This window comes from Scyliorhinus canicula, chromosome 3 (assembly GCF_902713615.1).
Source record: "Scyliorhinus canicula chromosome 3, sScyCan1.1, whole genome shotgun sequence".
NCBI lineage: Eukaryota > Metazoa > Chordata > Chondrichthyes > Carcharhiniformes > Scyliorhinidae > Scyliorhinus > Scyliorhinus canicula.
This window is the reverse complement of record NC_052148.1, coordinates 229136427-229160621: the sequence shown is the minus strand read 5'-3', so window position 1 is coordinate 229160621 and position 24195 is coordinate 229136427. Positions and strand designations below refer to the sequence as shown.

At 45.1% G+C, this 24195-nt stretch overlaps 1 protein-coding gene across 2 annotated transcripts in view; it reads left to right on the top strand.

Moving 5' to 3' along the window:
* Positions 1-24195, top strand: part of LOC119963356 (short transient receptor potential channel 3) — a 204464-nt gene that overhangs the window by 81713 nt on the left and 98556 nt on the right. Inside the window, exons 3-5 of one of the 2 annotated variants that reach the window (XM_038792367.1) lie at positions 120-173; positions 5310-5498; positions 9379-9543. In XM_038792367.1, the coding sequence (XP_038648295.1) occupies positions 120-173; positions 5310-5498; positions 9379-9543 (408 nt within the window). The remainder of the gene's footprint in view (positions 1-119; positions 174-5309; positions 5499-9378; positions 9544-24195) is intronic. The other variant, XM_038792368.1, reaches the window with a different exon arrangement.

Genomic DNA, 24195 nt, shown 5'->3' with positions numbered 1-24195 from the left:
GGAACGACAAAATTATAATAAAATTATAACAAACTATTAACACTGTAACTACACCTATTTGGTGTTGGTTGTTGGGCTCTCATTAGGATGTTAAAGCCTTTTCATTATCTTTTTTCTAGCTTAAAAACAAGAAAATTGAGTTGGGAAAGGGTCCACACAAGGTGACATCATCGGTGAGCGTTAACATTTTTTTTGGAAGTTATATTATATTCTTTCTCCATCCCCTCTTTTAGGTCACTCCATGCCATAATCCATAATTCAAGTGAAAGAATAGGCTGAAGATGTAGCTTCAGACCCCTCACTAACTGACTGCCAGGAAATGAGCAAGAGTGACTGGGAGTGGCACTCCTGTTAATCCCCCCCCCCCTCTCCCGCTTCCATGTAATGCAGGATATTGCCTCTACTCAGCACCTTCCATAACACCTCAGTTGAGTTCAGGAACTCTTCTTGCACAGAGCCACATTTTATTATGTTCTGTTTTAAATTATCAAGTCTTGTCTACTTTTAGAAATGGAAATAACATTGGTACAAGTGCTCCACAGCATAATTCTATTGCCAGCTTGCATGTGCTGTTGTACAGATACAGGAAAGATCATAAAGATAAAGTAATTTCTGGAAACTTCTTTTTATGTTGAGAGATCGCAAGTTACCTCAGACAAGGAGGGAATTAGGGACTTAAAGTAGCACTACATTGAAAAGACAGCCAACAACAATTTACATTAATATAGTGGGCGAAATTCTCTGCTTGGAAGACCATGAGCTGAATTTTCCGTCAGCGGGCTCCTCCGTTTCGCCGGCAGCGCACTCACACTTGTGGATTTCCCGACAGAGTTAGGGTGCCCACAATGGGAAATCCCATTGGCTGGCTGTTGGGATGGAGAATCCCGCTGCCGGCAGGGGCGTGCCGCACCAGAAAGCGGGTGTGACGGGGCGGAAAATCCTGCCCCATGTTCTCCCACCGGTCCTGAATGGCATCTGACTTGTGCTCCCAAATGAGTAAGCGAAATGTGGAAGCGATTTCCAATCCTCGCCATGCAAATTTATGCACGACAAGGATTGCAAGAGTTTCCCGAGGGAATCCCGCTTTCGTGCCGCCATTTTGAGTGGTGGCTCAATAGCGAGGTCCCGCAGCTGCCCACCCCTCGTTGCTTCCCGCAATTCAGCCCCCCCACTTCCAAATGTTCTGGGTCCCCCCCTAGTATTGGGGTGACCTGCCAGACCCCAGACCCCCTAATTAAAGGGACGCACTACAGAGACCCGCTAAATAAAGAGACCCCCTAAATAAAAAGATGCTCCCCACAGGGACAGGTGAGAAGATCTTGCATTGTGGGGGTGGGGGGGGGGGGGGGGGGGGGGGGAGTAGCCCTCAGATGAACTTTGGTGGGAACACCCATAAAGAGTTACCCCCTTGGCCCACCGCAAGGTCCACAGTGTCAGGACCACGTTTGTCAATAGCAATAGTAAATCTCACGCACGATGTTCCCGGCCCAGAGGACTAGAGAATCACACGGGTCCAGATGATATGATGCTCGTTCCACTAAATGGATGCAAATGGGTCTTAATAACCCATTTAACTTCCTCCTGCTGACACGGGGTGTGATCCTCGATCCCAACGTCAGCGGGGGCCAGAGCATCGGAAACAGATCAACACCTCTGCTGGATTCTCTGCCTCACTGGGACCTCCGCTCCCGGTGCTTGTTACTTCTGCTGTTTGGTAGGCAAGTAATCCTGTTTTGGAGCTTCACCAGGTTGACACCTAATTTTTAGCTATGCCTGGTTTTGCTCCCGACATGCCCTCCTGCACTTTTCATTCAACCTGGGTTTATCCCCTGGTTTGATGGTAATTCTAGAGTGAGGGCCATGTCGGACCATGACGTTTCAGATTGTGGCTGAGTACCATTCTGCTGCTGATGATGGCCCACAGCGCCTCATGGATGCCCAGATTTGAGCTGCTAGATCTGTTCGTAGTCTATTCCTTTAGTACAGTGGTAATCCCATACAACATGATGGAGGGTATCCTCAAAATGAAGACAGGACTTTGTCTGCACAAGGACTGTGTGATGGTCACTCCTTCCAATACTGTCATGGCCAGATGCATCTACAGTAGGCAAGTTGATGAGGATGAGGTCAAGTATATTTTACCCTCTTGTTGGTTCCCTCACCACCTGCAGCAGCTATGTCCTTTTGGACTTGGCTAGCATGCTCTGTGGTGGTACTACCGAGTCACTGTTGGTGATGGACATTGAAGATTCCACCCAGTGTACATTCTGCTGCCTTGACATCCTCAGTGCTTCCTCCAAGTGGTGTTCAATATGGAGGAGTACTGATTCATCAGCTGAGTGGGGACATGGTCAGAATGTGTGGTTGGAAACACATTTAAGGATGAAACATGGTTTTGAACTTAAGCTCAAATTGTTTGCAGGGAGAGGAATGAAGCCAGTAGCTGGGAATCAGAGTTTGATACTGTACCAAAAATAATGGCTTCAGTCTTTCCAATATTTAATTGGATGACATTTCTGCTCATCCAGTACTGGATATCAGATTAGGAATCTGCTACTTTGCAATATTGGAAGCATTGATACAGGTAGTGGTGAGGTAGAGCGGGGTGTTGTCAGCGTAGATGTGAAAACTAACACTATGCTTTTGAATGATGGCACTGAGGGGCAGCATGTAGATAGGAGGTAGGCTGGGAGTTGTGGTGTTATGAGCCTGTGCTGTTATATCAATGTTTAGCTTCTATATCACAGTTTCATGTCACCAATAGAAAAGCCTAATAGTATTTCCCCTTTGTCTGCCAACATTGACATATAATATAATTTAATGTGACACTCTGCATAATCTAATTGTGGTATTTTCCATTTTTACATACCATTATTATGGTTCTCCCACCGCACTAGAATAACATTTGCAAAATATTGCAAAGTTGTTAAATCTGTTAAAATAATTCAACATAACTTGAATAGACACTTTAAAAACCTTTATCCTCGCCAAAAGTTCATAAATCAATTAAAAGAAACATACTAACATTTCTGAGGCTAGCTGTCGAAATCCATGGAATCCCTACAGTGCAGAAGAAGGCCATTCTGCCCATCAAGTCTACACTGACCCTCCAAAAGAGCACTCCACTCAGCCCACTCCCCCGCCCTATCACCATAACCCCGCACATTGATCATGGCCAATCCACCTAACCTGCACATCTTTGGACATTAAGGGAAGTTTAGCATGGCCAACCCTAACCTGAACCTTTTTGGACTGTGGGAGGAAATCGGCGCACCCAGAGGAAACCCACGCAGACACAGCGAGAGAGAGTACAAACTCCACACTGATAGTTACCCGAGGCCAGAACTGAATCCGGTTCCCTGGTGTTGTGAGGCAGCACTGTGCCACCAGGCTGCTTTCATGAATACATTATGCTTAGAAAGGCAGTCACATTATTAGACCCATATTTTACAGGATAGCTGTGCAAACAAATTCTACAGTGTAGAATGCACTTGTGCCTTTAAGGACAGCCGAAAGCTCATACATCTGTCAAAACTTTCAAAAGGCGAAACAGATGGCTTCCCTGCAAAGAATTAATCCAACACTAGAGAAAGTTCCCACAATTAGCTCTGGGTTTCACACAGCTTTTAATATTGTACAAAGCAGAATGTGTTTTATCCTGTGCATCTGAAGAGTTTTCCGCTTTTACAATGCTATTGTTTCACTTTCAGAAGTAACAACTCGGCAGCAATATTATTTACTGCTGACTTACCTATTCCAGTCGCAGCTCTGCCATCGTTTACTTCAGTAAACATAGATATATCTCAAGGTCTTGCATTTCATGACCAACTATAAGGAAGCCAACACCATTTTCCTCACCTTTTATACTCTTCCCACTGTGCCTCCATTCTGCAAATGTGATTCAGAATAGCTTCCAAAACATATCCGCCCCTCCTGAAATTGCAGAGGTTCTGAAATGCTCACTCCAGAATGGCGTTAGCAACTTGTAAACAGCAGTATGGAGGGCTCCCGACCGGCCCTATTCCACTGACAAAAACTAGAGACAGAAATTAGGTAGGGCTTCTGCCTTTGATGCAAAGCAGCCATTTTTTCTACTTCCCAACTTTACTGGGGTTGCAGAATCCGGCCCTGAATGTCCGAGAACAAACAAGTAATGCTGTGGACAAGAGGGATGTAAGTTCATTGCCCCGTGCCAGCTACACTGATTGAGAAAACAATGAGCAGAAGCCTGGTAGTTTCCTGAAAGAAATGAAATTGTATCAATTGGACCTTGTGCACCTCAACATTGAACTGCCCAGCTATGCTAGATGCCCCAAATACACCCTCATATGCTTTCACTGATGGGGATGTTCATTCCAAAGTGATACATGGAAAATACTGTAAAACACAACGCTAAAGCAATAGGGAAACACTTTCACAAATCACAAATCATAACAGGGTTGTAAAGTTACTGAATATTGAACTGCTGCTCAGCTGTATCATTGCTATTTATACTGCAATGGTTGAAGAATCTTGGATTGTTGAGTGTGATCGAAACAAACCTGGACTAGCAGAAGAGGAGAAAATTGGCGATTGGGTTTTAAAGAACAATTTGAATCTGACTGTAATGCTGAGTTCATCGGTAACATTTCTTTGGGGGGGGGGGGGGGGGGACACAAAACCAACCAAGAACTGGACATTTCCAAATGTCTTCGCTCCTATTGATTCACATTTCCTATAGAATTCAACTTTTATTTGATATTTAGGTTTAGCTTTGCATAACATTGTGAGAAATTATTATTTTACACACACAAAAAAAGCTACGACAGTAATTACATGAATAAAATTCTATCTGCCCCAAAAATAGTGACTTCGAACCATACCTGATTGTATTCTTGCTTCTTCCCAGCAATTGTGTCAATGTCACAAACCAGCCTGTGCAACGGAAATATTTGGCTTATTAATGGGCTGTGCCCCTCGTTCATAAATGTGTGATTTTATGCCTCTAATTATGTTCATAGTGAAGCTCAGTCAGGCTATTAAAAAACTGATGTGTGACACTTTTCAGTAATGTCATGGGAACATATTTAGATGAGATGACCAAGAGAGATTAGTGCTTCCCATGACAAGATTGCATTCCCTCTTCACTATTTCTTGATTGGGAGATTGTTTGTGGCATGGAGGAATCGAAAGAGTGAAAAATTATTTTTCAAAATGAGAGGAAAAATATAACTTTTTAAAGCAAGTTTGCTTTTTAGTACTCTATAATCAGCACAAGTGCAGTTTTCTAAACCAATCTCTTGAGGTGTGTTTCTATTCTTCTTGTTTAGAATGACTACCGCAAGTTATCTATGCAATGCAAAGACTTTGTTGTTGGTGTTCTTGACCTGTGCCGAGACAGTGAAGAAGTTGAAGCTATTCTGAATGGTGATGTGGAAGCTGAGCAAGATGAAGGACACCACAATCAAAGAGCAGGATTAACTCGTGTCAAACTTGCCATTAAATATGAAGTCAAAAAGGTACAATTTCCTTTAAAATCTTGGCATTTTAGTCAAAATAATAACAACTAACAATATGCCCCAGTGATTTATTTTGGTGGGAGGACCATGGAGAGACAACGTAAAGTAAAGGGTACAACTCTAAAAGGTGGTGCAGGAGCAGAGGGACCTGGGTGTATATAGACTTAAATCACTAAAGGAGCAGGACAGGTTGATAATGAAGCATAACATTTCCTGGGCTTTTTAATAGGGCGTAGAGTGTAAGAACAAGGAGGTTATGTTGAACTTGTATAAGACACGAGTTCAGCCTCAACTGGAATACTGTGTAATCTGGGCATCCCACTTTGGGAAGGATGTGAAGGTATTGGGAGAGACTGCAGCAAAGCTTCACAAGATTGGTTCCAGGGATGAGGAACTCCAGTTATGAAGATAGATTATAGAAGTTAAGACTGTTTTGCTTGGAGAAAAGAAGAGAGAGGAGATTTGAAAGAGGTGTTCAAAATCATGAGGGGTCTGGACAGTGTAAATCGGGAGAAACTGTTCCCGCTTGTGAAAGGATCGAGAAGGAAAGGGCACAGAAGGAAAATAATTGGTAAAAGAGACAAAAGCGGCATGAAGAAAAACCTTTTCACGTGGCGAGTGGGTGAAGTCTGGAGTGCTCTGCCTGAGAGTGTGATGAAGATGGGTCCAATCGAGGCATTCAAAAGGGTATTAGAGAGGCGTCTGAAAAGGAAGAATGTGCAGGGTTACAGGGAGAAAGTGGGAGAATGCCACTAAGTGACTTGCCCATACAGAGAGCAGGTGCAGACATGAATAGTCGAATGACCTCCTCCTGCGCTGTAACCATTCTGTAATTCTCTGAAGTTGGGGTTTGCTCAAGGTTAATCAGCAGTGGGTTTTGTTTGCACTGACTTCATGGTTTTGAAATGGTGAGCCATTAATTTCTCTACCCAGGATGTGTATAAAGAGGATACTGGCAGGGAAGAATCTGGGGACCAACTGCTGATTTCCAGATAGGTGGTGGGGGTGGGGGATTTTGGAAGACCCTTGAAGAAGGGAAGGATGGATGGAGTAAGGGGCATGGGAAGCCATGATTTCCATGTGGGAGAATATTTTTTATTTGGTCATGGGATGTGGGCGTCGCTGGCTGGGCCAGCATTTATTGCACTTAAGAGTCAACCACATTGCTGTGGGTCTGTAGTCACATGTAGGCCCGGCCAGAAAAGGATGACAGATTTCCTTCCCCAAAGCACATTAGTGAACCAGATGGATTTTTACGACAATTGACAACGATTTCATGGTTACCATTAGACTTTTAATTCCCGACTTTTATTAAATTCAAATTTCACCATTTGCCATGTCGGGATTCAAACCCAGGTCCCCAGAGCTTGATTCTGGGTCTCCTGGTTACTAGTCCAGTGACAATACCACTCTGCACTGCCTCCTCGAAGGGTACACAAGGGGACCTTCCTGGTCCTTTCAAGCGAGTTCCTTTCTTCATTGTGGATGGAAGAATTTTAGAAGCTCTCAGTGCAATTGCCAGCGGCTCTATGGCCAGTCCAAACAGCAGTGGGGAGAGAGGACAGCCCTGTCTTGTCCCACTGTGCAGTCTAAAGTAGTCCGATGTCATCCTGTTCATCCTTACACTCGCCTCCGGGGCCTGATATAATAGCCTAACCCAATCGATGAACCCCGCCCTGAACCCGAACTGTCCTAGTACCTCCCACAGATAATCCCACTCAATCCAGTCAAAAGCCTTTTCAGCATCCATGGCTACCACTACCTCCACCTCCCTACTCCGGGGGCATCATAATCACGTTGAGCAGCCTTTTTAGGTTGGCCACCAGCTGCCTCCCCTTTACAAATCCGGTTTGGTCCTCCACAATTACATCCGGTACACAGTCCTCAATTCTGGTCGGCAAGATCTTGGCCAGTAACTTGGCATCTAAGTTGATCAAAAACCAACGTATGACCCACAAGTCTCCGGGTTCTTGGCCTGTTTCAGAATAAGCGAGGTGGTGGCCTGCGACATCGTCGGGGGTAAACTCCCTCTGTCTCTTGCCTCGTTGAAGACCCTGACCAGCACCGGCCCCACTATCCCGGCAAATATTTTGTAAAACTCCACCGGATACCCGTCCGGCCCCGGGGCTTTACCCGACTGCATGACCTTCAGGCCCCCCAATACCTCTTCGATCCTGACCAGGGCCCCCGAGTCCGTCCACCAACTCCCTCCCCACTCTCGGGAAGGTCATTCCGTCCGCCCCCCCCCCCCCCCCCCCCCCCCCCCCCCCCCCACGGTCTCCCGGGGGGTTCCGAAGTGTACAGCTTCTTATAAAAGTCCCGGAAAATCAGGTGAGAATTGGGAAGGAGAGAGGTAGCGTTTCCTGATTTTCCCCACCGCTCGCCAGTATTGTCACGAGATTCGCTCCCACAAAGGGTGTAATCCTCATTCTAATGCATTTGAATACATTTTAATGTTATTAGTGGCCCCCCTGACAAATGTTTCCCCCAGAAGACAGAGAGGGCCATGCACTTTCCCTGGCACAGTTTACACTGCCATGTTGACAGTGCTGGATTGCTCCGACACTGCCCTCTGGCAAAGGCTTTGCCAGGGCGCAGTGTAGGGGTGGACCCTAGTGGGAGCTCCACAGGTAGAGGGTGAATTGGTGAGTGGTTGGGGGGGGGGGTGGGGGGGGGGGGGGGGGGAGCGGGTTGCTGCAATGCCAGCCATACTTCTGCATTTAGTAAGGGGTTGAAATTTTAGTAAGGGGTTGCAATGCTGGCAGTGAATGCTGGGAGGATGTGGGGAGTGCCTCCGATATCTCCATGATGGGGGGGCTGGGAACTGTTTGACTGCAACACTGATCAGGGTACCCTTTAAAGATGGCGCCCCGATTTCTTTGGCCCCAGTTCCCGGCTCTATGAGGCCCCACCCCGACAGAGTGACGGCATAAACCACACCCATTGATTTTGTTTTGGTTCAGGATTTCATGAGAAAACTGGTCTGTGCAACTGGAGAGTTACAAGCCAGTTTTCAGTCTGAGCCTGACACTTTGTCAAATTCTGGTGAGATTCCGTCCCACAAGTAAGTAAAGATTGAGTAGATTTGAACTCATTGGTGTTCAAACACAGAGTGCATTGTCCGGATGTTGCAGCCTGTGGGTGGGAAACCATTTCAAATGCTTCTTCTCTACCATGCTGTTGCTAAGCTGAATGCCTTGAACGAGCACCTGCCTCTTTCCTTGTAGCTGTTTGTGAGCTCCCACAACCTATATATCAAGGGATAGCCACCCACGGGACATATTCATCCTTTTAGACATGAACCCAGAATTCAGGTCCAGTCTCCACTCAACAATACTACCTGCATTGGGGTTTGAACTCTGCACATTCTGACTCACGAGAGGGAGTGCTACCGATACACCAAAGGCTCAGTCACGTTGCCTATTACGCATTATTGGACTTCTATTCTTGAAAAATGTGCAAAACGGGCAGCACGATAGCGTAGTGGTTAGTACTGTTGCTTCACAGCTCCAGGGTCCCAGGTTCAATTCCCGGCTTGTGTCACTGTCTGTGCAGAGTCTGCACGTTCTCCCCCATGTCTGCGTGGATTTCCTCCGGGTGCTCCGGTTTCCTCCCACAAGTTCCGAAAGTCGCATTGTTAGGTGAATTGGACATTCTGAATTCTCCCTCAGTGTACCTGAACAGGCGCCGCAGTGTGGCGTTTACGGGATTTTCACATAATTGCAGTGTTAGTGTAAGCCTACTTGTGACAATAAAGATTATTATTATAAATTAAATTGAATAAGAACAGAAAAATGTAGGAATGAGGAAAATGTTACTCAACCCATCCACCAGTATGCTACAGGACTTGTTCTGACAAATGTTTCTTTGTTCTTTACAGTTTGTTGCCCACCCCAATTGCCAACAGCAATTACTCACAATATGGTATGAAAACCTCTCAGGATTACGGGAGCAGACAATAGCTATGAAATGCCTTGTGGTGCTCGTTATTGCACTTGGGCTCCCATTTCTTTCGATTGGCTATTGGATTGCACCATGCAGCAAGGTATGCAGTGTTGTCTTTGAAAAGGAAATAAATAAGCTCTTGAAATCATACTATGAGATACAGCATGAACTTTTGTCAAATGTTGAAATGTAATCTTACATCGTTCCTTTTCACTATTTTGAGCATTAAGCTTCACTAGATTTCAGTTTAATATTAAGGTCACTAGTCTGTAGTCTATAAATGTAGATGTTTTCTACATCTATTAGAACTAGGGGAAAAGTATGTTGAAATCTAGGTTTTATTTACAATTAGAACACTTGTTGTCCTGGGTTACATCATCAACCATGCAAACAGAAAAAAGGACTGAAAAAGTTGCATAAAGGCTAAAAGGCAGATAAAGAGGGCCTGCGTTAGATCTCAGAATTTGCCATGTCTATAATTGGATAAATTTATCGGCGGATTTGTTTTTTGATTGTCTCCTCATGAGTTTGGGTCATTCTCAGGTTAGAAGATCCAGAAAAGACACCGGACAGGTTTAGATACAGGTGTTAGTAGAAGATGCTAGGAATGAGCTGCGCAAAGGACCATCATGAGTAATTTCTTTCTCAAATGCACTTTGGAAACTGCTCCTTGAATAGTGTAATGCATTACATCTCCATTATGCTTTCAATAAAAATCGTAACTATTAGCAATATGAAGTTAGTTTCAAACTATTGAACAGACAGTCCAAAGGGACTTCAAATTAAATTACACGTATAATTACTTAACCCAATTTTCAAAAGCTTCTCCTTCCAACGTTCAATCAGTCAGTTTATTTTAAATAACAGATAAATCAATTGCAGATAAACACACTGTACTCAACTTAACGTGACTAGTATCTGGCAGTGTAATTTTAAGGCCTAGTTCTTTAAGAAAATAATGATTTTAGTTTATTGCTTACTTTATTTCCAAAAAATTAGATTTAAAAGTGAAACAGTAACACTTTCATATAAAAGTAATTGTACATTTATATCTGAAAGTAGTCATTTCAAGGCCTGTGTACCTTTAGTAAGGCACTGGCCTCTCCAGTGTCCTAATAGGTTGGCTTATTTGCTAGACAGTAGCATAATGTTTTTTGATATTGTATTGTGACATGCATTTTTGTGAAAATCATGACTGTCTTCAAAAATAATTCAATGTAACAATCTGAGCAGAATATCTTTATGGAAAGATTATGCTGCACTGTTTGCAGTATATAAAAATAACTGCTACATTATGCACTGTCATCCAAGATAAGAGTACGCAATCAAGAACAGCCATGAAAAAGTGTCCTGGGCTTACAGGGTCATGAGCTGATGAGTATTAGATCAAGTAGAAATGTGACAGGAATAAATCTAACAACATCTAATAGTAGTTGAAGATATGGAGACTAAAGCAGATGGAGACAGACAAACAGTCCTCTGGAATGCTGCGTTAGATGTTGGATTAAAATAAAACATTGGGAGAGATTTTCAGATCCCCCGCGGCATGTTTTCCAGTGGCGGAAACAGCTCGCCATGGGGCCGGTTTGGGATCTTCCGGTTCCGGCGATGTTTACAGTGTTTAGCATGGTTCACCCATGCTGCCTCCGGGAGAAAGATCTTGCCAGCAGGAAGAACCAGAAAATTTCATCTATTGTAAGTCGGTGGGTCTGGACAACTCATCAACCTGTTCTTTAAATCAGCTTGGGGGAACAAATGGAAAGTAACATTCATATCACACAAGCGCCCGGCAATGACCCTCTCCAACGAAAGAGAATCAGGCCATCATTCCTTGACATTCAATGGCATTACCATCACTGAATTCCCCACTATCAACTATCAACATCCTGGGGGTTACCATTGAACAGAAACTGAACTGTAGCTACAAGAGCAGATCAGAAGCTAGGACTCCTGCAATGCGTAACTCACCTCCTGACCCCCCCTCCCCCAAAGCCGGTCCACCATCTACAAGGCACAAGTCAGAGGTGTGATGGAATACTCCCCACCTGCCTGGATGAGTGCAGCTCTAACAACACTCAAGAAGCTCAATACCATCCAAGACAAAGCATCCCGCTTTATTTGTACACCTTCCACAAATATTCACTCCCTCCAACATCAATGCACAGTAGCAGCCGTGTGTACCGTCTACTGCACTGCATGAACCCACCAAGGCTCCTTTGGCAGCACCTTCCAAACCCATGATTGCTACCATCTAGATAGAAGAAGGTGCAGCAGATACATGGGAACACCAAGACCTGGAAGTTCTCCTCCAAGCTACTCACCATCCTGACGTGGAGCTATATCGTCGTTCCTTCACTGTCACTAGGTCAAAATCCTGGAACTTCCTCCCTAACAGCACTGAGGGTGTACCTACATCTTGGGGACTGCAGCAGTTCAAGATGGAAGCATGCCACCACCTTCTGAAGGGCAACTAGGGATGGGAAATAAATGCTGGCCCATGTAATACCCACATCCCTTGAATCAATAAAAAAATCACAGTCTCATTATTAATGGCATTTTAAATTTCTGAAGAAGGAATTATGTCTGAACATCTATCTTCTGTGCCATAACCATTTCACAATTCTATATCATGAACATACAAAAATTTACATGATTACAGCTCAATAATGCTCTCTACCTTGCTGGCAGCATAATATTTCCATTTTGCAATTATTATGTGGGCATTGCTTTTCCTGACAAGGAAATTACTGATGTTAAAAAGACTTACATTTGGATTATGATAATATAACAAATAAATATTCCCCATATGTTAAGATACTATGAAATCTTGGATAATTCAACTGAATTGCAGATCACTGAATTTGTACAGTGAGTAATTTATCTGGAGATAAATCTCGAATTACTGGAGTAAATGTTTTCTCCCAAAATATTTGAATATTTTAAATTAATAAATGACCACACCAGATCTCTATTTAGCAAGAGCCACCTATTTCTAATTGAGACTTCCTAATGCTCTCAGTTAATCATTGACACAAACATTAACTTGATTTATTGATCTTTTTGTCCGGATCTGTGGTTCCAAAATTAAATTTTTTCTCCATGCAACAAAATATATGCCTGATGCTCCTGACAATATCATCGTACTCAATTTACGTCTGTAATTATATGCACATTCATAACCATACCTGTTGTTTCAAACCACTGAAAAAATAGAACCATGCACAGAAATTCTGTCCCCCTACTCCACACAATTGTCTATTCTTGCAAATCAAACCTATGAGCAAGAATTGTTAACCTAGAAGGTTTGTAAAATACATCTCTATGTCTGATGCCATACATAAAGTAATCATATTGCTCTTCTGAAAATCTTCTACGGCTTTGTTGAAATTCCAATAACATTTCAGTTCCCCTTTATAAATCATACAGATGAGTCGGTGTGAATTTTCTTCAGTGTGATGAAGCTTGCAGTCTGTACTATTCAAAGGGCTGTGAAAAGCCAGGCAGGAAAAAAACAGAAAAATTGATGTTAGCTGAATGTTCCTCAGGGTTCCACCAACTTGAAATATTGGGCTCTTCCGGAGTACAATAACATTCTCAAATTCCCCCTACCATGTGGGAAGGTTTTTCCTGGAAAAAAGGACATGCAGAAGACACAGAAGCAAATGTTCTTGTCAGTGGAACAAGCTATTGGGGCCACTGAGAAATTGCATGGAAATTGATTTTGACGGATCCCATATCATACTGTTTTCTGGTAGCCTGTTAAGCCGGTGTATTGTGCAAGGGCTTCATTAAAATAATCAATTCTATTTTAAATTACATTCAAATATTCTTCGCTCAATTTCCTGTCCTTTAGGTTCGTTTGTTTCATAAGAAGATTGGCTTTTAATGAGGCAGTTTTTTTTCTTCAGCTTCTTGTCTGGTTTATTTTCAGTTCTTGTTTCATCAGACCATGCCGGAAATGCTAATGTTAGCACGAAAGCAGCTGAATACTGTCTGCAAAACTGCTGGAAAGCTGGCTATAAATGAAGCGCTTACTAGAGTTCAGGGAAGAGAGAACCTGACTAAGGGAACCTCTTAGAGTATTAACTTTCTCACAAGCTCCATCAGCAAGACCACATCTAACTTCAAGCACAGCATCCCACGTCGTTTGGTTACTCAGTTTAAAATTAAAAATGGTAATTACTTTAAACAAGCCAAAATAGTATTTAACGGGTGAAGTGATACAAGTGAAAGAATGCACGACAGGAAGATCAGTTGACACCAGTCTCAGATACCCACACCCACAATCATTATGCCATTGACTGTATTTACAGACCTTGCACACCTTAGCAACAGGCAATTGCAGATCTATGCTAATTGCTGATGAAGGAGCTGTGCTCCGAAAACTAGTGATTCGAAACAAACCTGTTGGACTTTAACCTGGACTTCTTACTGTGCCCACCCCAGTCCAACGCCGGCATCTCCACATCATTTGCTGCAAGCATAGGACAGTATAATACTGCCAATGTTGTTGAAGCCATCGTCAGCCTTAACTTTTCTCTCTCTGATTCCTTACAGACCAGCATAAGGATCAACTGTATTAACAGCTAATTCGCTGCTCACAGATATTTCAGACAACTGATCAATGCATCAATCAGTGCAGACAAACCTACCCTGCTGAATAGCTGCTAATTTCACCGCCTGACCAAGTCCCCTTGCAGCATCCTCACAACTTCTCAAAGCACAGGTGTGACTGATGGCAGTCATGTGGCCAGTAAGGCAGCAGGTGCTGCTGATCCTCTGGTGGCACCACCACTGGCTCCTCCTCAATGCAGAAACTCACTCTGGATTGCTTCCTGAGTGTCATTCCCTGAATTCCATACTTTTTCTTACTGCTTGCAAATGTTTTCCTCAGCTTGCACAGATTGAATGTCTGAGCTTAAAGAAATAACGGGCTTGTTTTTCATCTCAAAACCAAATTGAAGCAGAGCCACTAGAATAAATTTGAATTTTTGGAAGAGCCCCTCGTAAATTGGAACAGTAATTTTTAAAAGCATTATTATATTTAGTACGTATCCACAATAAAACTTAAATTCACAGATTGTGCCCTTTGGTTTACAGAATGCCACTCATCACAGTGATTCTTTTTCCATGCTTCACTTTTGAAAATTGACGATGAGAGAGCACATTACAGAGCCACAGCAAAATCATAAAGTATTTTCTTTAAAGGACAACAGATAATGGAAAAATATCCTTCTGAAATAACGCAAACATCAGCACAATCTGTAGATAAAATAGATTAAGGAATCAAAAACTGCACTGCTCCTTAGCGTTCGCTGCTCTGTTTAATTATCTTCAAATCAGTGGCAGAGCTTTTGCTCTGTTTCAGCTTCTACGCTGTTTCAGCAAACAGCCTTTTAAACATAAATTTAGAGTACCTAATTCATATTTTTTCGATTAAGGGGCAATTTAGTATGGCCAATTCACCTACTCTGCACATCTTTTGGGTTGTGGGGGTAAGACTCATGGGGGGAATGTGCAAACTCCACACGGACAGTGACCCGGGGCCAGGATCAAACCTCTGTGCCATGAGGCAGCAGTGCTAACCACTTTGTCACCGTGCCACCAATTTCAGCAAACAGACTGGCGCAAAGCAAATACAGTGGCAAGTTAAGCAAGTTATTCTCTTAGAATTCATTTTCATTCCAAACATCTTCTAAACACGAGGACATAATTATTACTTCCTGGTTTGTCCAAACACGCTCGTCCTACCCCATATCCTATTCCATTCTTGACAGTGCCAAATTATTTTGAGATACAGTTTCAGCTGATGGAAGCCTTTCAGTACATCGTCCTAACATTTGTTTTTCATGTGTGAAGATGGGTAATAGGTATCAGAAGGCTATTTCAGAAGGACATCATAGCCAAATCCAATCAGGTCTACAGAGAAACGTAGCAACATCAGAGCAGGAGTAGGCCATTCAGCCCATCAAGTCTTCACCATTCAATTAGTTTATCGCTGATCACCTACCTCAATGCTACTTTCCCATGCTATCCCCATATGCCCTGATGTCATTAGTATCCAGAAATCTATTGATTTCTATCTTGAACATGCTCAATGATTGAGCTTTCGCAGCCCTTTGGGAAGGAAATTCCAAAGGTTTACCACCCTCTGAGTGAATAAATTCTTCCTCATCCCAGTCTTAAAGGTCTGCCCCTTATTCTGAGGCTGTGTTCCTTAGTTCTACACTCACCAGCCAAGGGAAACATCCATTCTACATCAACCCGGTCAAGCCCTGTAAGAATTTTGTAAGAATACAGGCTCAGTTTCTTCAATCTCTCCTCAGAAGACAATCCCACTATCTTAGGGTGAACCTCTGTTATACTCCCTCAATGGAAATTATATCTTTTCTTAGATAAGGAGATCAAAACTATGCACAATATAGTGTAGTCTCACCAAGATGCCATACAATTGCAGCAAGGCATCTTTACTCATGTACACAGGGCTAAATCGCTGGCTTTGAAAGCAGACCAAGCAGGCCAGCAGCACGATTCAATTCCCGTAACAGCCTCCCTGAACAGGCGCCGGAATGTGGCGACTAGGGGCTTTTCACAGTAACTTCATTTGAAGCCTACTCGTGACAATAAGCGATTTGCATTTCATTTTTCAAATACCCTTGTGGTGAAGGTGTCCCTAATTGCTTACTGTAGGTATCAGAAGGCTATGCTGTACCTGCATGCTGACTTTTAGTGACTCACCAACAAGGACACCCAGGTTCTTTTGGACACCCACACTTCTGAACCTCTTACCATTTAAGAAATAGACTGTCTTTCTGTTTTTCCTACCAAAGTGGATAACTTCACACTTATTCGCATTATATTCTATTAGCCATGTTTTTGCCCATTCACTTAGCCTGTCCAAGTCCCCTTGCAGCATCCTCACAACATCAACAAATTTGAAAATATTAAATTTGGTCCCCATATCCAAATCATTTATATAGATTGTGAACATCTGTGGTCCCAGCACTGATCCTTGCAGTACACCACCAATTACAGCCTGCCGTCCTAAGAATGGCCCATTTATCCCTATTCTCTGTTCTCTGTCTGTTAACCAATTCTCAATCCATAGCAGGATATTATCCCCAATCCCATGTGATATAATTTTGTTTACTAACCTCCTGTGTGGGACCTTGTCTAAAACCTTCTGAACATCAAAATACACCACATCCACTGGTTCTCCCTTATCTATGTTACAAGTGACATCCTCAACCACTCCAACAGGTTTGTGAAACATGATTTCCCTTTCATTAATCCGTGTTGATTCTGCCCAATCATATAATTGTTTTCTCGTGTCAAATTATCACATCCTTTAAAATGGATTCTAACATTTTGCCTATTACTGACATCAAATTAACAAGTCTGTAGATCTCTTTTTCATTCTCCCTTCGCTTCTTAAATAGCGGGGTTACATTTACTACTTTCCAGTCTGCAAGAATCTTTCAACAATACATTTTGAAAGATACCCACCAATGCATTCACTATCTCTGTAGTTACCTCCTTTAACGCTCTGGATTATAGCTCGTCAGGTCCAGGGGATTTACCAACCTACAATCGAATCAATTTTTCAAGTTCTTCCTCTTTATTAATACTAATTTCTTTCAGCACGTGGCACTGGGATTGATCCTGAGATTACTGCTTTTGAGATCCTGCTTTTTCATTTCTTTCCTATCTCCCTAAAATCTGCTTTCAGTCCCTCACTTTCCTTCCTACTTATCATGTTGGTACTAATGTGAACCATGACCTCTGGCTGCACATCCTCTACCATAAAAATATCCTGCAGGTACTCTGTAACATCCTCGGCACCAGAGACAGCATACCATCCTGGAGTCACATCTATAGCCACAGAAACAGCTGTATGTTCCCATAACTAATGAACCTACTATCATTATTGCCTTCCCACTCTTATTTCTGTCCTGCTGTGCAGCTGAGACACACATGGAGCCACTGCCTTGATCTTGCTGCTCTCCTCAGAGGTACCGTCACCCTACTAGTATCCAAAATGGAAAACCGGTTATCAAGCTAGATCGACTCAGGGAACTCCTGCACTATCTGCCTTTTTTTCTTAAATTACCTGGTGGTCACTCATTACATCTCTTCCTGATTTGTGCCCATCTCCCTAAACATGCTATCTGTGAAGCTGTCTGCCTCACAAATGCACTACAGTGACTCCAGCAACTTATTGAGTTCCAAAATCTGGAGCTCAAGTTTCTGTAGCTGGTGAAACCTCCTGCTGATGTATTTGTATAGACACATTGTGTATACATGACTTCCCACGTGCCGCAGGAAGCACATTCCACTCATCAGTGCTGCCTGGCCATAACTTAACTTTACAAACTATTTATTATAAATAGAATAATGTGCCAGTTGCTTACCAATCAGCTTATCCCTTTGTACCAAAAAGGTAAGTAAAGAAAGAAGCACCTACTACCCTTCTTCACCAAAGCCCTTCACTTACCAAACTCCCAGCTTCTCACTCTATCCGAGCTGCACTCCATCTTCATCTGACATCCAGGCATATCTGCTTTCCAGTTGGGGAACAATTAGGGAAAGTGGCCTTGCCGAATTTGTACATCCCCCAGTCCAGGGACACTAAGACCATTGTACTTCATTTGCAGCCCTTGCTGAGGTCAGCTAGCTCATCACAATCTGAGGGATCAAACTTAGAACCTTCCTCTTCTGTTGAACTCTGGTAAGCCTTGTTTCTTTTTTATTTCATAGTTACAACTGATACATTGCTACTTCACTGACTATCTCCTCCACAATGACTTGGATTTCTATTACACCGTTACTATCCAAAATAACTTTCCAGTTGAAATATTAGTGGAACTGACGCCAAAGTATTGCAAGGAAAAAGAGAATGGGGTGACTGAAAGCTCTGTTAAAATATGAGTTTTGAAAAGCTTTTAAAGCTACAGGAGATTTTTTGTAGGGAATATAGGGCTGAGGTTGAAGACTCAAGTGAGAATGAAATGCACAAAAGACCAAAGCCAGGGAACTGAAGAGGCTGGAAGGGGATTCATTGATGGAATGAGACCAGAGGCGAATTTGAAGATGGGATGAGATCCTAAATTTAATGTTAAGGCAGGGAAAAAATAGAAGTTAGTGAAGACGTGATGATGTCAAGAGAGACTTACAGTTTGGAGACATTGAAGTTTATGATAGTTTCTTGGAGAACTCATGATGATAGAGAATCCATTGTTGGAGATGCACAAGTGATATTCGGAAAAATACGCCTGGACCCACCAAGGGGCAGTCCCACTGAGTTGCACACCAGAGGTGGTTGAGGAGGATGGCATGGCAACTTTATTAAACATTGCAGAGAAATATAACTAGGATATAGTCCACTCCTTTATTAGGACTAATCAATTATAATACAAGTGCTTTTTGCAAAGGTGAAAACAGTTCACTTAAGCGGCATTAAACAGTCTGACTTCACATGCAGTAATGGCTTTTAAAGTATTTTCAACCATATCAGCTGCAGTTACCATTGGAGACTCAATTGAAATACAGAAACAGCTTTCGTGTCATTGTGGCAGAGGGAAAATGAATCATCGATCATGGTGGATGACAATTATTTCTGTGCTAAGGTCCTCATACAGACCTCTCCTGTAAGATTTTTTTTTTGCTTTCAGCTTCTCCACTGGCAGATAGGAACAAAATGGGTTGTGCCACCCTGGGGGACTCTTAGGCAGCTCCTCGTGGCTGGTTATTGAATAACACAGACAGAAGCCTCAAACAGGCCTCCAATCTCTCCATGAAGGATTGGTATATGGCATGTGGGAATGACTGGTGAAAACAAAGTTGGTTTGGATAAAAAAAATTCTGCAAATGTTGGAAATCTAAAATAAAAACAAAAATGTTTCATGGTATTTGTTTTTTAACCAAGACCAACTATTTTTATTTTCATAACTGGGTTCAAATTCTCAAACTGAGTTGATGGGATTTGAGTTCATATTCTCTCAATTACAAATCCAGGATTCTGGATTACTAGCCCAGTAATAGAATCTCGGCACTACCATAACCATAAATCAGTCCAAAAATCTCCAATTTTCTTTTTCTCAAAAATAAACATTTTGAAAAGAAAGACTAATTTTAAAGTCATCAGTTTATATCATGCTGATAAACATTCATTCACTTTGTCATACTATCATTTTACTTAAATTTTTTAATAGGTTTGTCGGAACAGTAACATTTTCTGGTGTGTGCGTCTAGAAGAGTTATTGAATTAATGGAAATAGCTCTTATTGAATTCTGACTACACTGACGACAATTCAGTTTATTCAGAGTCAGGCTCAAACACTCATTCAATCCACTAATCTCTGACCACAACATCGGCGTTCACTTACTGAACACAAGAAAAGGGACTTCAATGTTAATCATGACCCTATATACCTATTTGGTAATTAAAATGGATCCTGAAGATTATTCTGTACTTCAAAGAAAACAGAATCATGAGCCAGTGAGAAAAACACATTCTATTGGATGAACTAGTTATCCAGTTAATAGATTTTACATTGTGAAACTTTTGTGAGGTAATTACTTGTGCATTATAGTAAGTATGGTGGTCAGGTTTTATAGGTATCAAGGGAGAATTTTCAACCTCAAAGCACATTACACCAGATTGCCACCCATCTTTCATTCTCTCCAGTTTTCCTTTTTATTGAAGGCAATGGAAAGATAAACGTGGCAGGGTTTATAACAGACTTCCCACCCACTGGCGCCTGTGTTGTCGAAGTAAAATTTTACCCCTATCATATCAAGTGTGACTCAGTGGCAGGGATTATCAGCCGGATTCTCCGCTTCAGAGACTACGGGCTGGATTCTCCGTTTGGGAGATTAAAGTCCCCTTGCCGGCGTGAAAATGGTGGTGTTTTACACCAGGAAAACTGGTGCAGAACGGCCACCGATTCCCTGCTCGGTAGGTGGGTGGGGCTAGCAGCCAGGCAGCGTAGAGGTCCCAGCTCTAGCTGCCGATACGGCTTGGAACACTGCCGGTTCTGTGGCCGCGCTGTGCTTCATGGCGGATGTAACCCGCGGACCCAGCCTGCAAAATAGTCCCCTCTCTTTGGCCGGCTTGTGCGCCCCTGACCGCCCCCTCACAGTGACCCCTGCCCCGAATAATGCCCCCCCGGCCCGTGGATCAGCCCTCCCCCAACTGAGGCGCCGCTGGGCTGAGTCCGCAGCCGCCACGCTGAGTTTCCGATAGATGAGACCATGAGAATCCTACGCGATTTCGGCATCAGGAACCAGAGAATCCACCCCTAAGTGCTGATGCCGGGACTGAATCCCGAATGTTGTATGTTGACAAATGCGATGACGGTCCCGGAGCAATTCAGGATCTGTTAATGAGTTAGTACCGGCGCCATGTGGAACTAGTGCAATTCCAATGCATGACAGCATCTGATTCGCCTGGGTCGGGACCGGCACTCGAGAGGCTGACAAGCTGCAGCCACATATTAGCACCTCACTGCCCACACACATTCATGCCAGCCAACAAGATGGCACCCTGAAGAGCGACACCCGGTTTCGCCATTGCAGAGCTTGACACGTGTGGTGATATGATCTGCATACTTGTCTGCCATTGGCCCAGAACGTCGGCTTACCATTGGCCCTGGTCGATCATGTGCCTCTCGACCGATTGGCCGAGAGGCTGAGTTAACCACGCCTCTATTAACGAGGTATAAATGCTCAGACGCCTGACGATCGTCCCTTTCCATTGTAGACGATCGCAGAGCTGTGTTCTAGTCAATTAAAGCCAGACTTTGGTAAATCACTCGCCTCGCGTACAATTGATGGTACATCAACACGCTGCTGTATGCCATGGAGGAGAGGCAGGGCACCTTCCTCCCCAAGGTGGGAAGGCGGCCTGGGCATAGGTGGCAGAGGCTGTGAGCGCCGTGAGCCCCACCGCCAGGACCGGCCAGCAATGGCACAAGAAGCTGCTCAACCTCCTCAAGGCGGCCAGGGGGAGTAACCAGCCCCACATCCCTGGCAACATCCCTCCACCACCTCCCCCCCACACCCATAGCCCCCCCTTCCACGTGGCCCCCACATGGTGGACCGGTAGGCAGCACTGTGCATGAGTGGGCAACCCCCCAGGCCAGCCAGGGTGGGCCACCATCATCAACGTGCCCCTGGCAGCAACGGCTGTCCAAAACACCCGTAGCCCATCCCACCCACCCTCCATCCCCCAGAGGGTGATTGAACCCCACCATCGGCAGGCCGCCCACGTCCCACCACCCACCACATGCCAACAAGCATCCTGTCCGCCATTGCCAGGTTCCCTGCATACGCAGGTCACCAGCTGTGGACCACCTGTGTTGCCCATACCTGTGTGTTTCACACTGTGCGCTATCAGTCCCCCAGGACAAGGCAGCCCACAACCGCAGAGAGAGAGCAGACTGGAGGGGCCCCACAGAACCTGTGGCTCCTCATCACTGCTGAACGGAGGGTGTTGGACTTGGTTGGTGGGGCTGGAGAGTGGACAGTTGCCAAGGCGGAGCAACGAGGAGAGACTTGCTAATTTGTGAGCCCCCAGCTATAGCCCCATGACACCCCGGAGGACTGGGGGCAACACCGTCAGCGTGACACTGCTGTCAGCAACACCCTCCATCATCCTGACACACTGACCTTGGTTGGGCATGTTAGTGAAGAGGCTCCTGGGGCACTATCTGGTGCGCATCACGCACATGTTGTAGTACATCAGGTGTAGGTGGGAAGGGGGCAGATGGTTGGAGGGGGCCCGACCCCAGGCACGAGCTGCCATTCAGATGGGTCTCGTGCTTCTGGGAACAGTGGCCCAATCAATTCTGGAGATTCAGGAGCACAGCCAGGGACTACATGAGGCGTTGCCCGCAACCACCCAGTGCCTGAGGTGCGGTTGGAGGGGTCCAACCACCAGTAGGGGCAGGAGGCGGTGCTGACAATGCGTGCCAACCAGGTCAATGACTCAGTGGAGGCCATGGTTGCGAAGGTATTGGCCATGGGACAAGATGTCCAAGGCCTGTGGCACTCTGTGCGGGCGGTGGGCTGAGGCACAGGACAGGGCAGTCCTGTCACAGGCAGCCACGTGCCAGGGCCACCTGGAATATTGCAGTTGTGGGCCAGAGTTCGGCCCAGTCACAATGGGCCATGGCTACAGGCGTCGAGGGCATTGGCCTCGTGCTGGTTGACCTGAGCCAGTCACAGAGGGACCTGGCATGATCACTGAAAGATGTGGCCCAGTCCCAGAGGGACATGGCACTGTCCCTGTCCTCTATGGCCCTGAGCATTGAGACCCTGGTCGAGACGAAAGAGGGCCTCTACTACTGGCAGTGCCAGATGGTGAGGGAGCTCCCGAGCTCACTCCAGCCACACCTGATGGGCAGTGGGTAGGACAGGGTGGCACCACACCACCTCGGACACCCAAAAAACTGCCTGGCCCATCCAGGCCCAGTTGCTCCAGAGGATGGCCTTCAAAGGGGACCCAGTTCACAGTGCGGGATTCATAGCAGGCCACCTCCACTCCTGATGTACTACCTATGGAGCCACCTAGACCAAGTGTTAGGGTACATAAGGCCAGAAAGCTAGTCACAATTTGATCACCTGAGGACGGAGCAGTGCTCCAAAATCTAGTGATTCGAAACTAACCTATTGGACTTTAACCTGGTGTTGTAAGACTTCTTACTATGCCCACCCCAGTCCAACGCCGGAATCTCTACATCATGGCTACGATTTACGTTGGCATGGATGTAGTAGATAGGATAGTGTTAGGGGCTATGGCACATGTCTATATCACAGTAAACACCTCTGTACACTAACGTTCCGACATGCCTCGGTACCCTGTCTGAAGGATGTAAGGGATGGGCTGGGCTGGGAGCAAAGGGTGTGCCTGGTGGGAGGATGCTGTTGGGAGTGAGGGCGTGGAGGTGGACACAGCCACCGCCCCAGTCCCCAGCCTTACCCGCTCCCATTCCCCACCACACCCTGAAGCTCGCTCCCACCTCCACCACCACAAGGGTTCGATGGGACCGTGCATTAATATGGCCAGCTCACATGGACTCCATCCAACAATGTTGAGCACCAGAGCTCATTGCGGAATGGGTCTCATCCTCCATCCCATTGACCAGATCCGCTGATACTGTCACCTTGACGGCCACCGGTAATTTGTATCCTCCCCCATACCCCCACGGTGCCAGATGTGCCATGATCTGCTAAAGATGTCGCACAGTCCCTCTGCTCAACCAGAGGTTTCGGCAGCATGCTTGGTCTGGCAGGTCCTTAAATGACAGACGTTGCCTATATGTACAAGGCACATCCTTCCAACCGCCTCCTCGGCCTGTTGGGCGGCCAGTTCTCCACCATCACCAGCTGGCCCCTGTTCCTCTGGGGTGTGCTCCAGTTCTGTCGGTTCCTCCCTGGACAGCTCCGGCTCGTACAGCCTCAGTGAGTCTGCAGCAGCTGGCATGGCAACCATACCTGGTTGGATACTGAGATCCATTGTCTGCAGGGGGTAAAGTGCGGACATGTTAGCATGGTGGGTACCCCCATGCCCGATCTGATGCAATGGGCTACACGGTGGTCCTGGCCTGCATTGCAGCGCCTGACCCCGCATGTCCCCATCCCACACTCCCCTCCAACCCAATCCCATCCCCACTCGGTCCCCTGGCCACATCGGTCCCCAGCACCGGTGGGGATCTGGCCCCAGCAACCATCCCTGCTGGCAGGGATACCG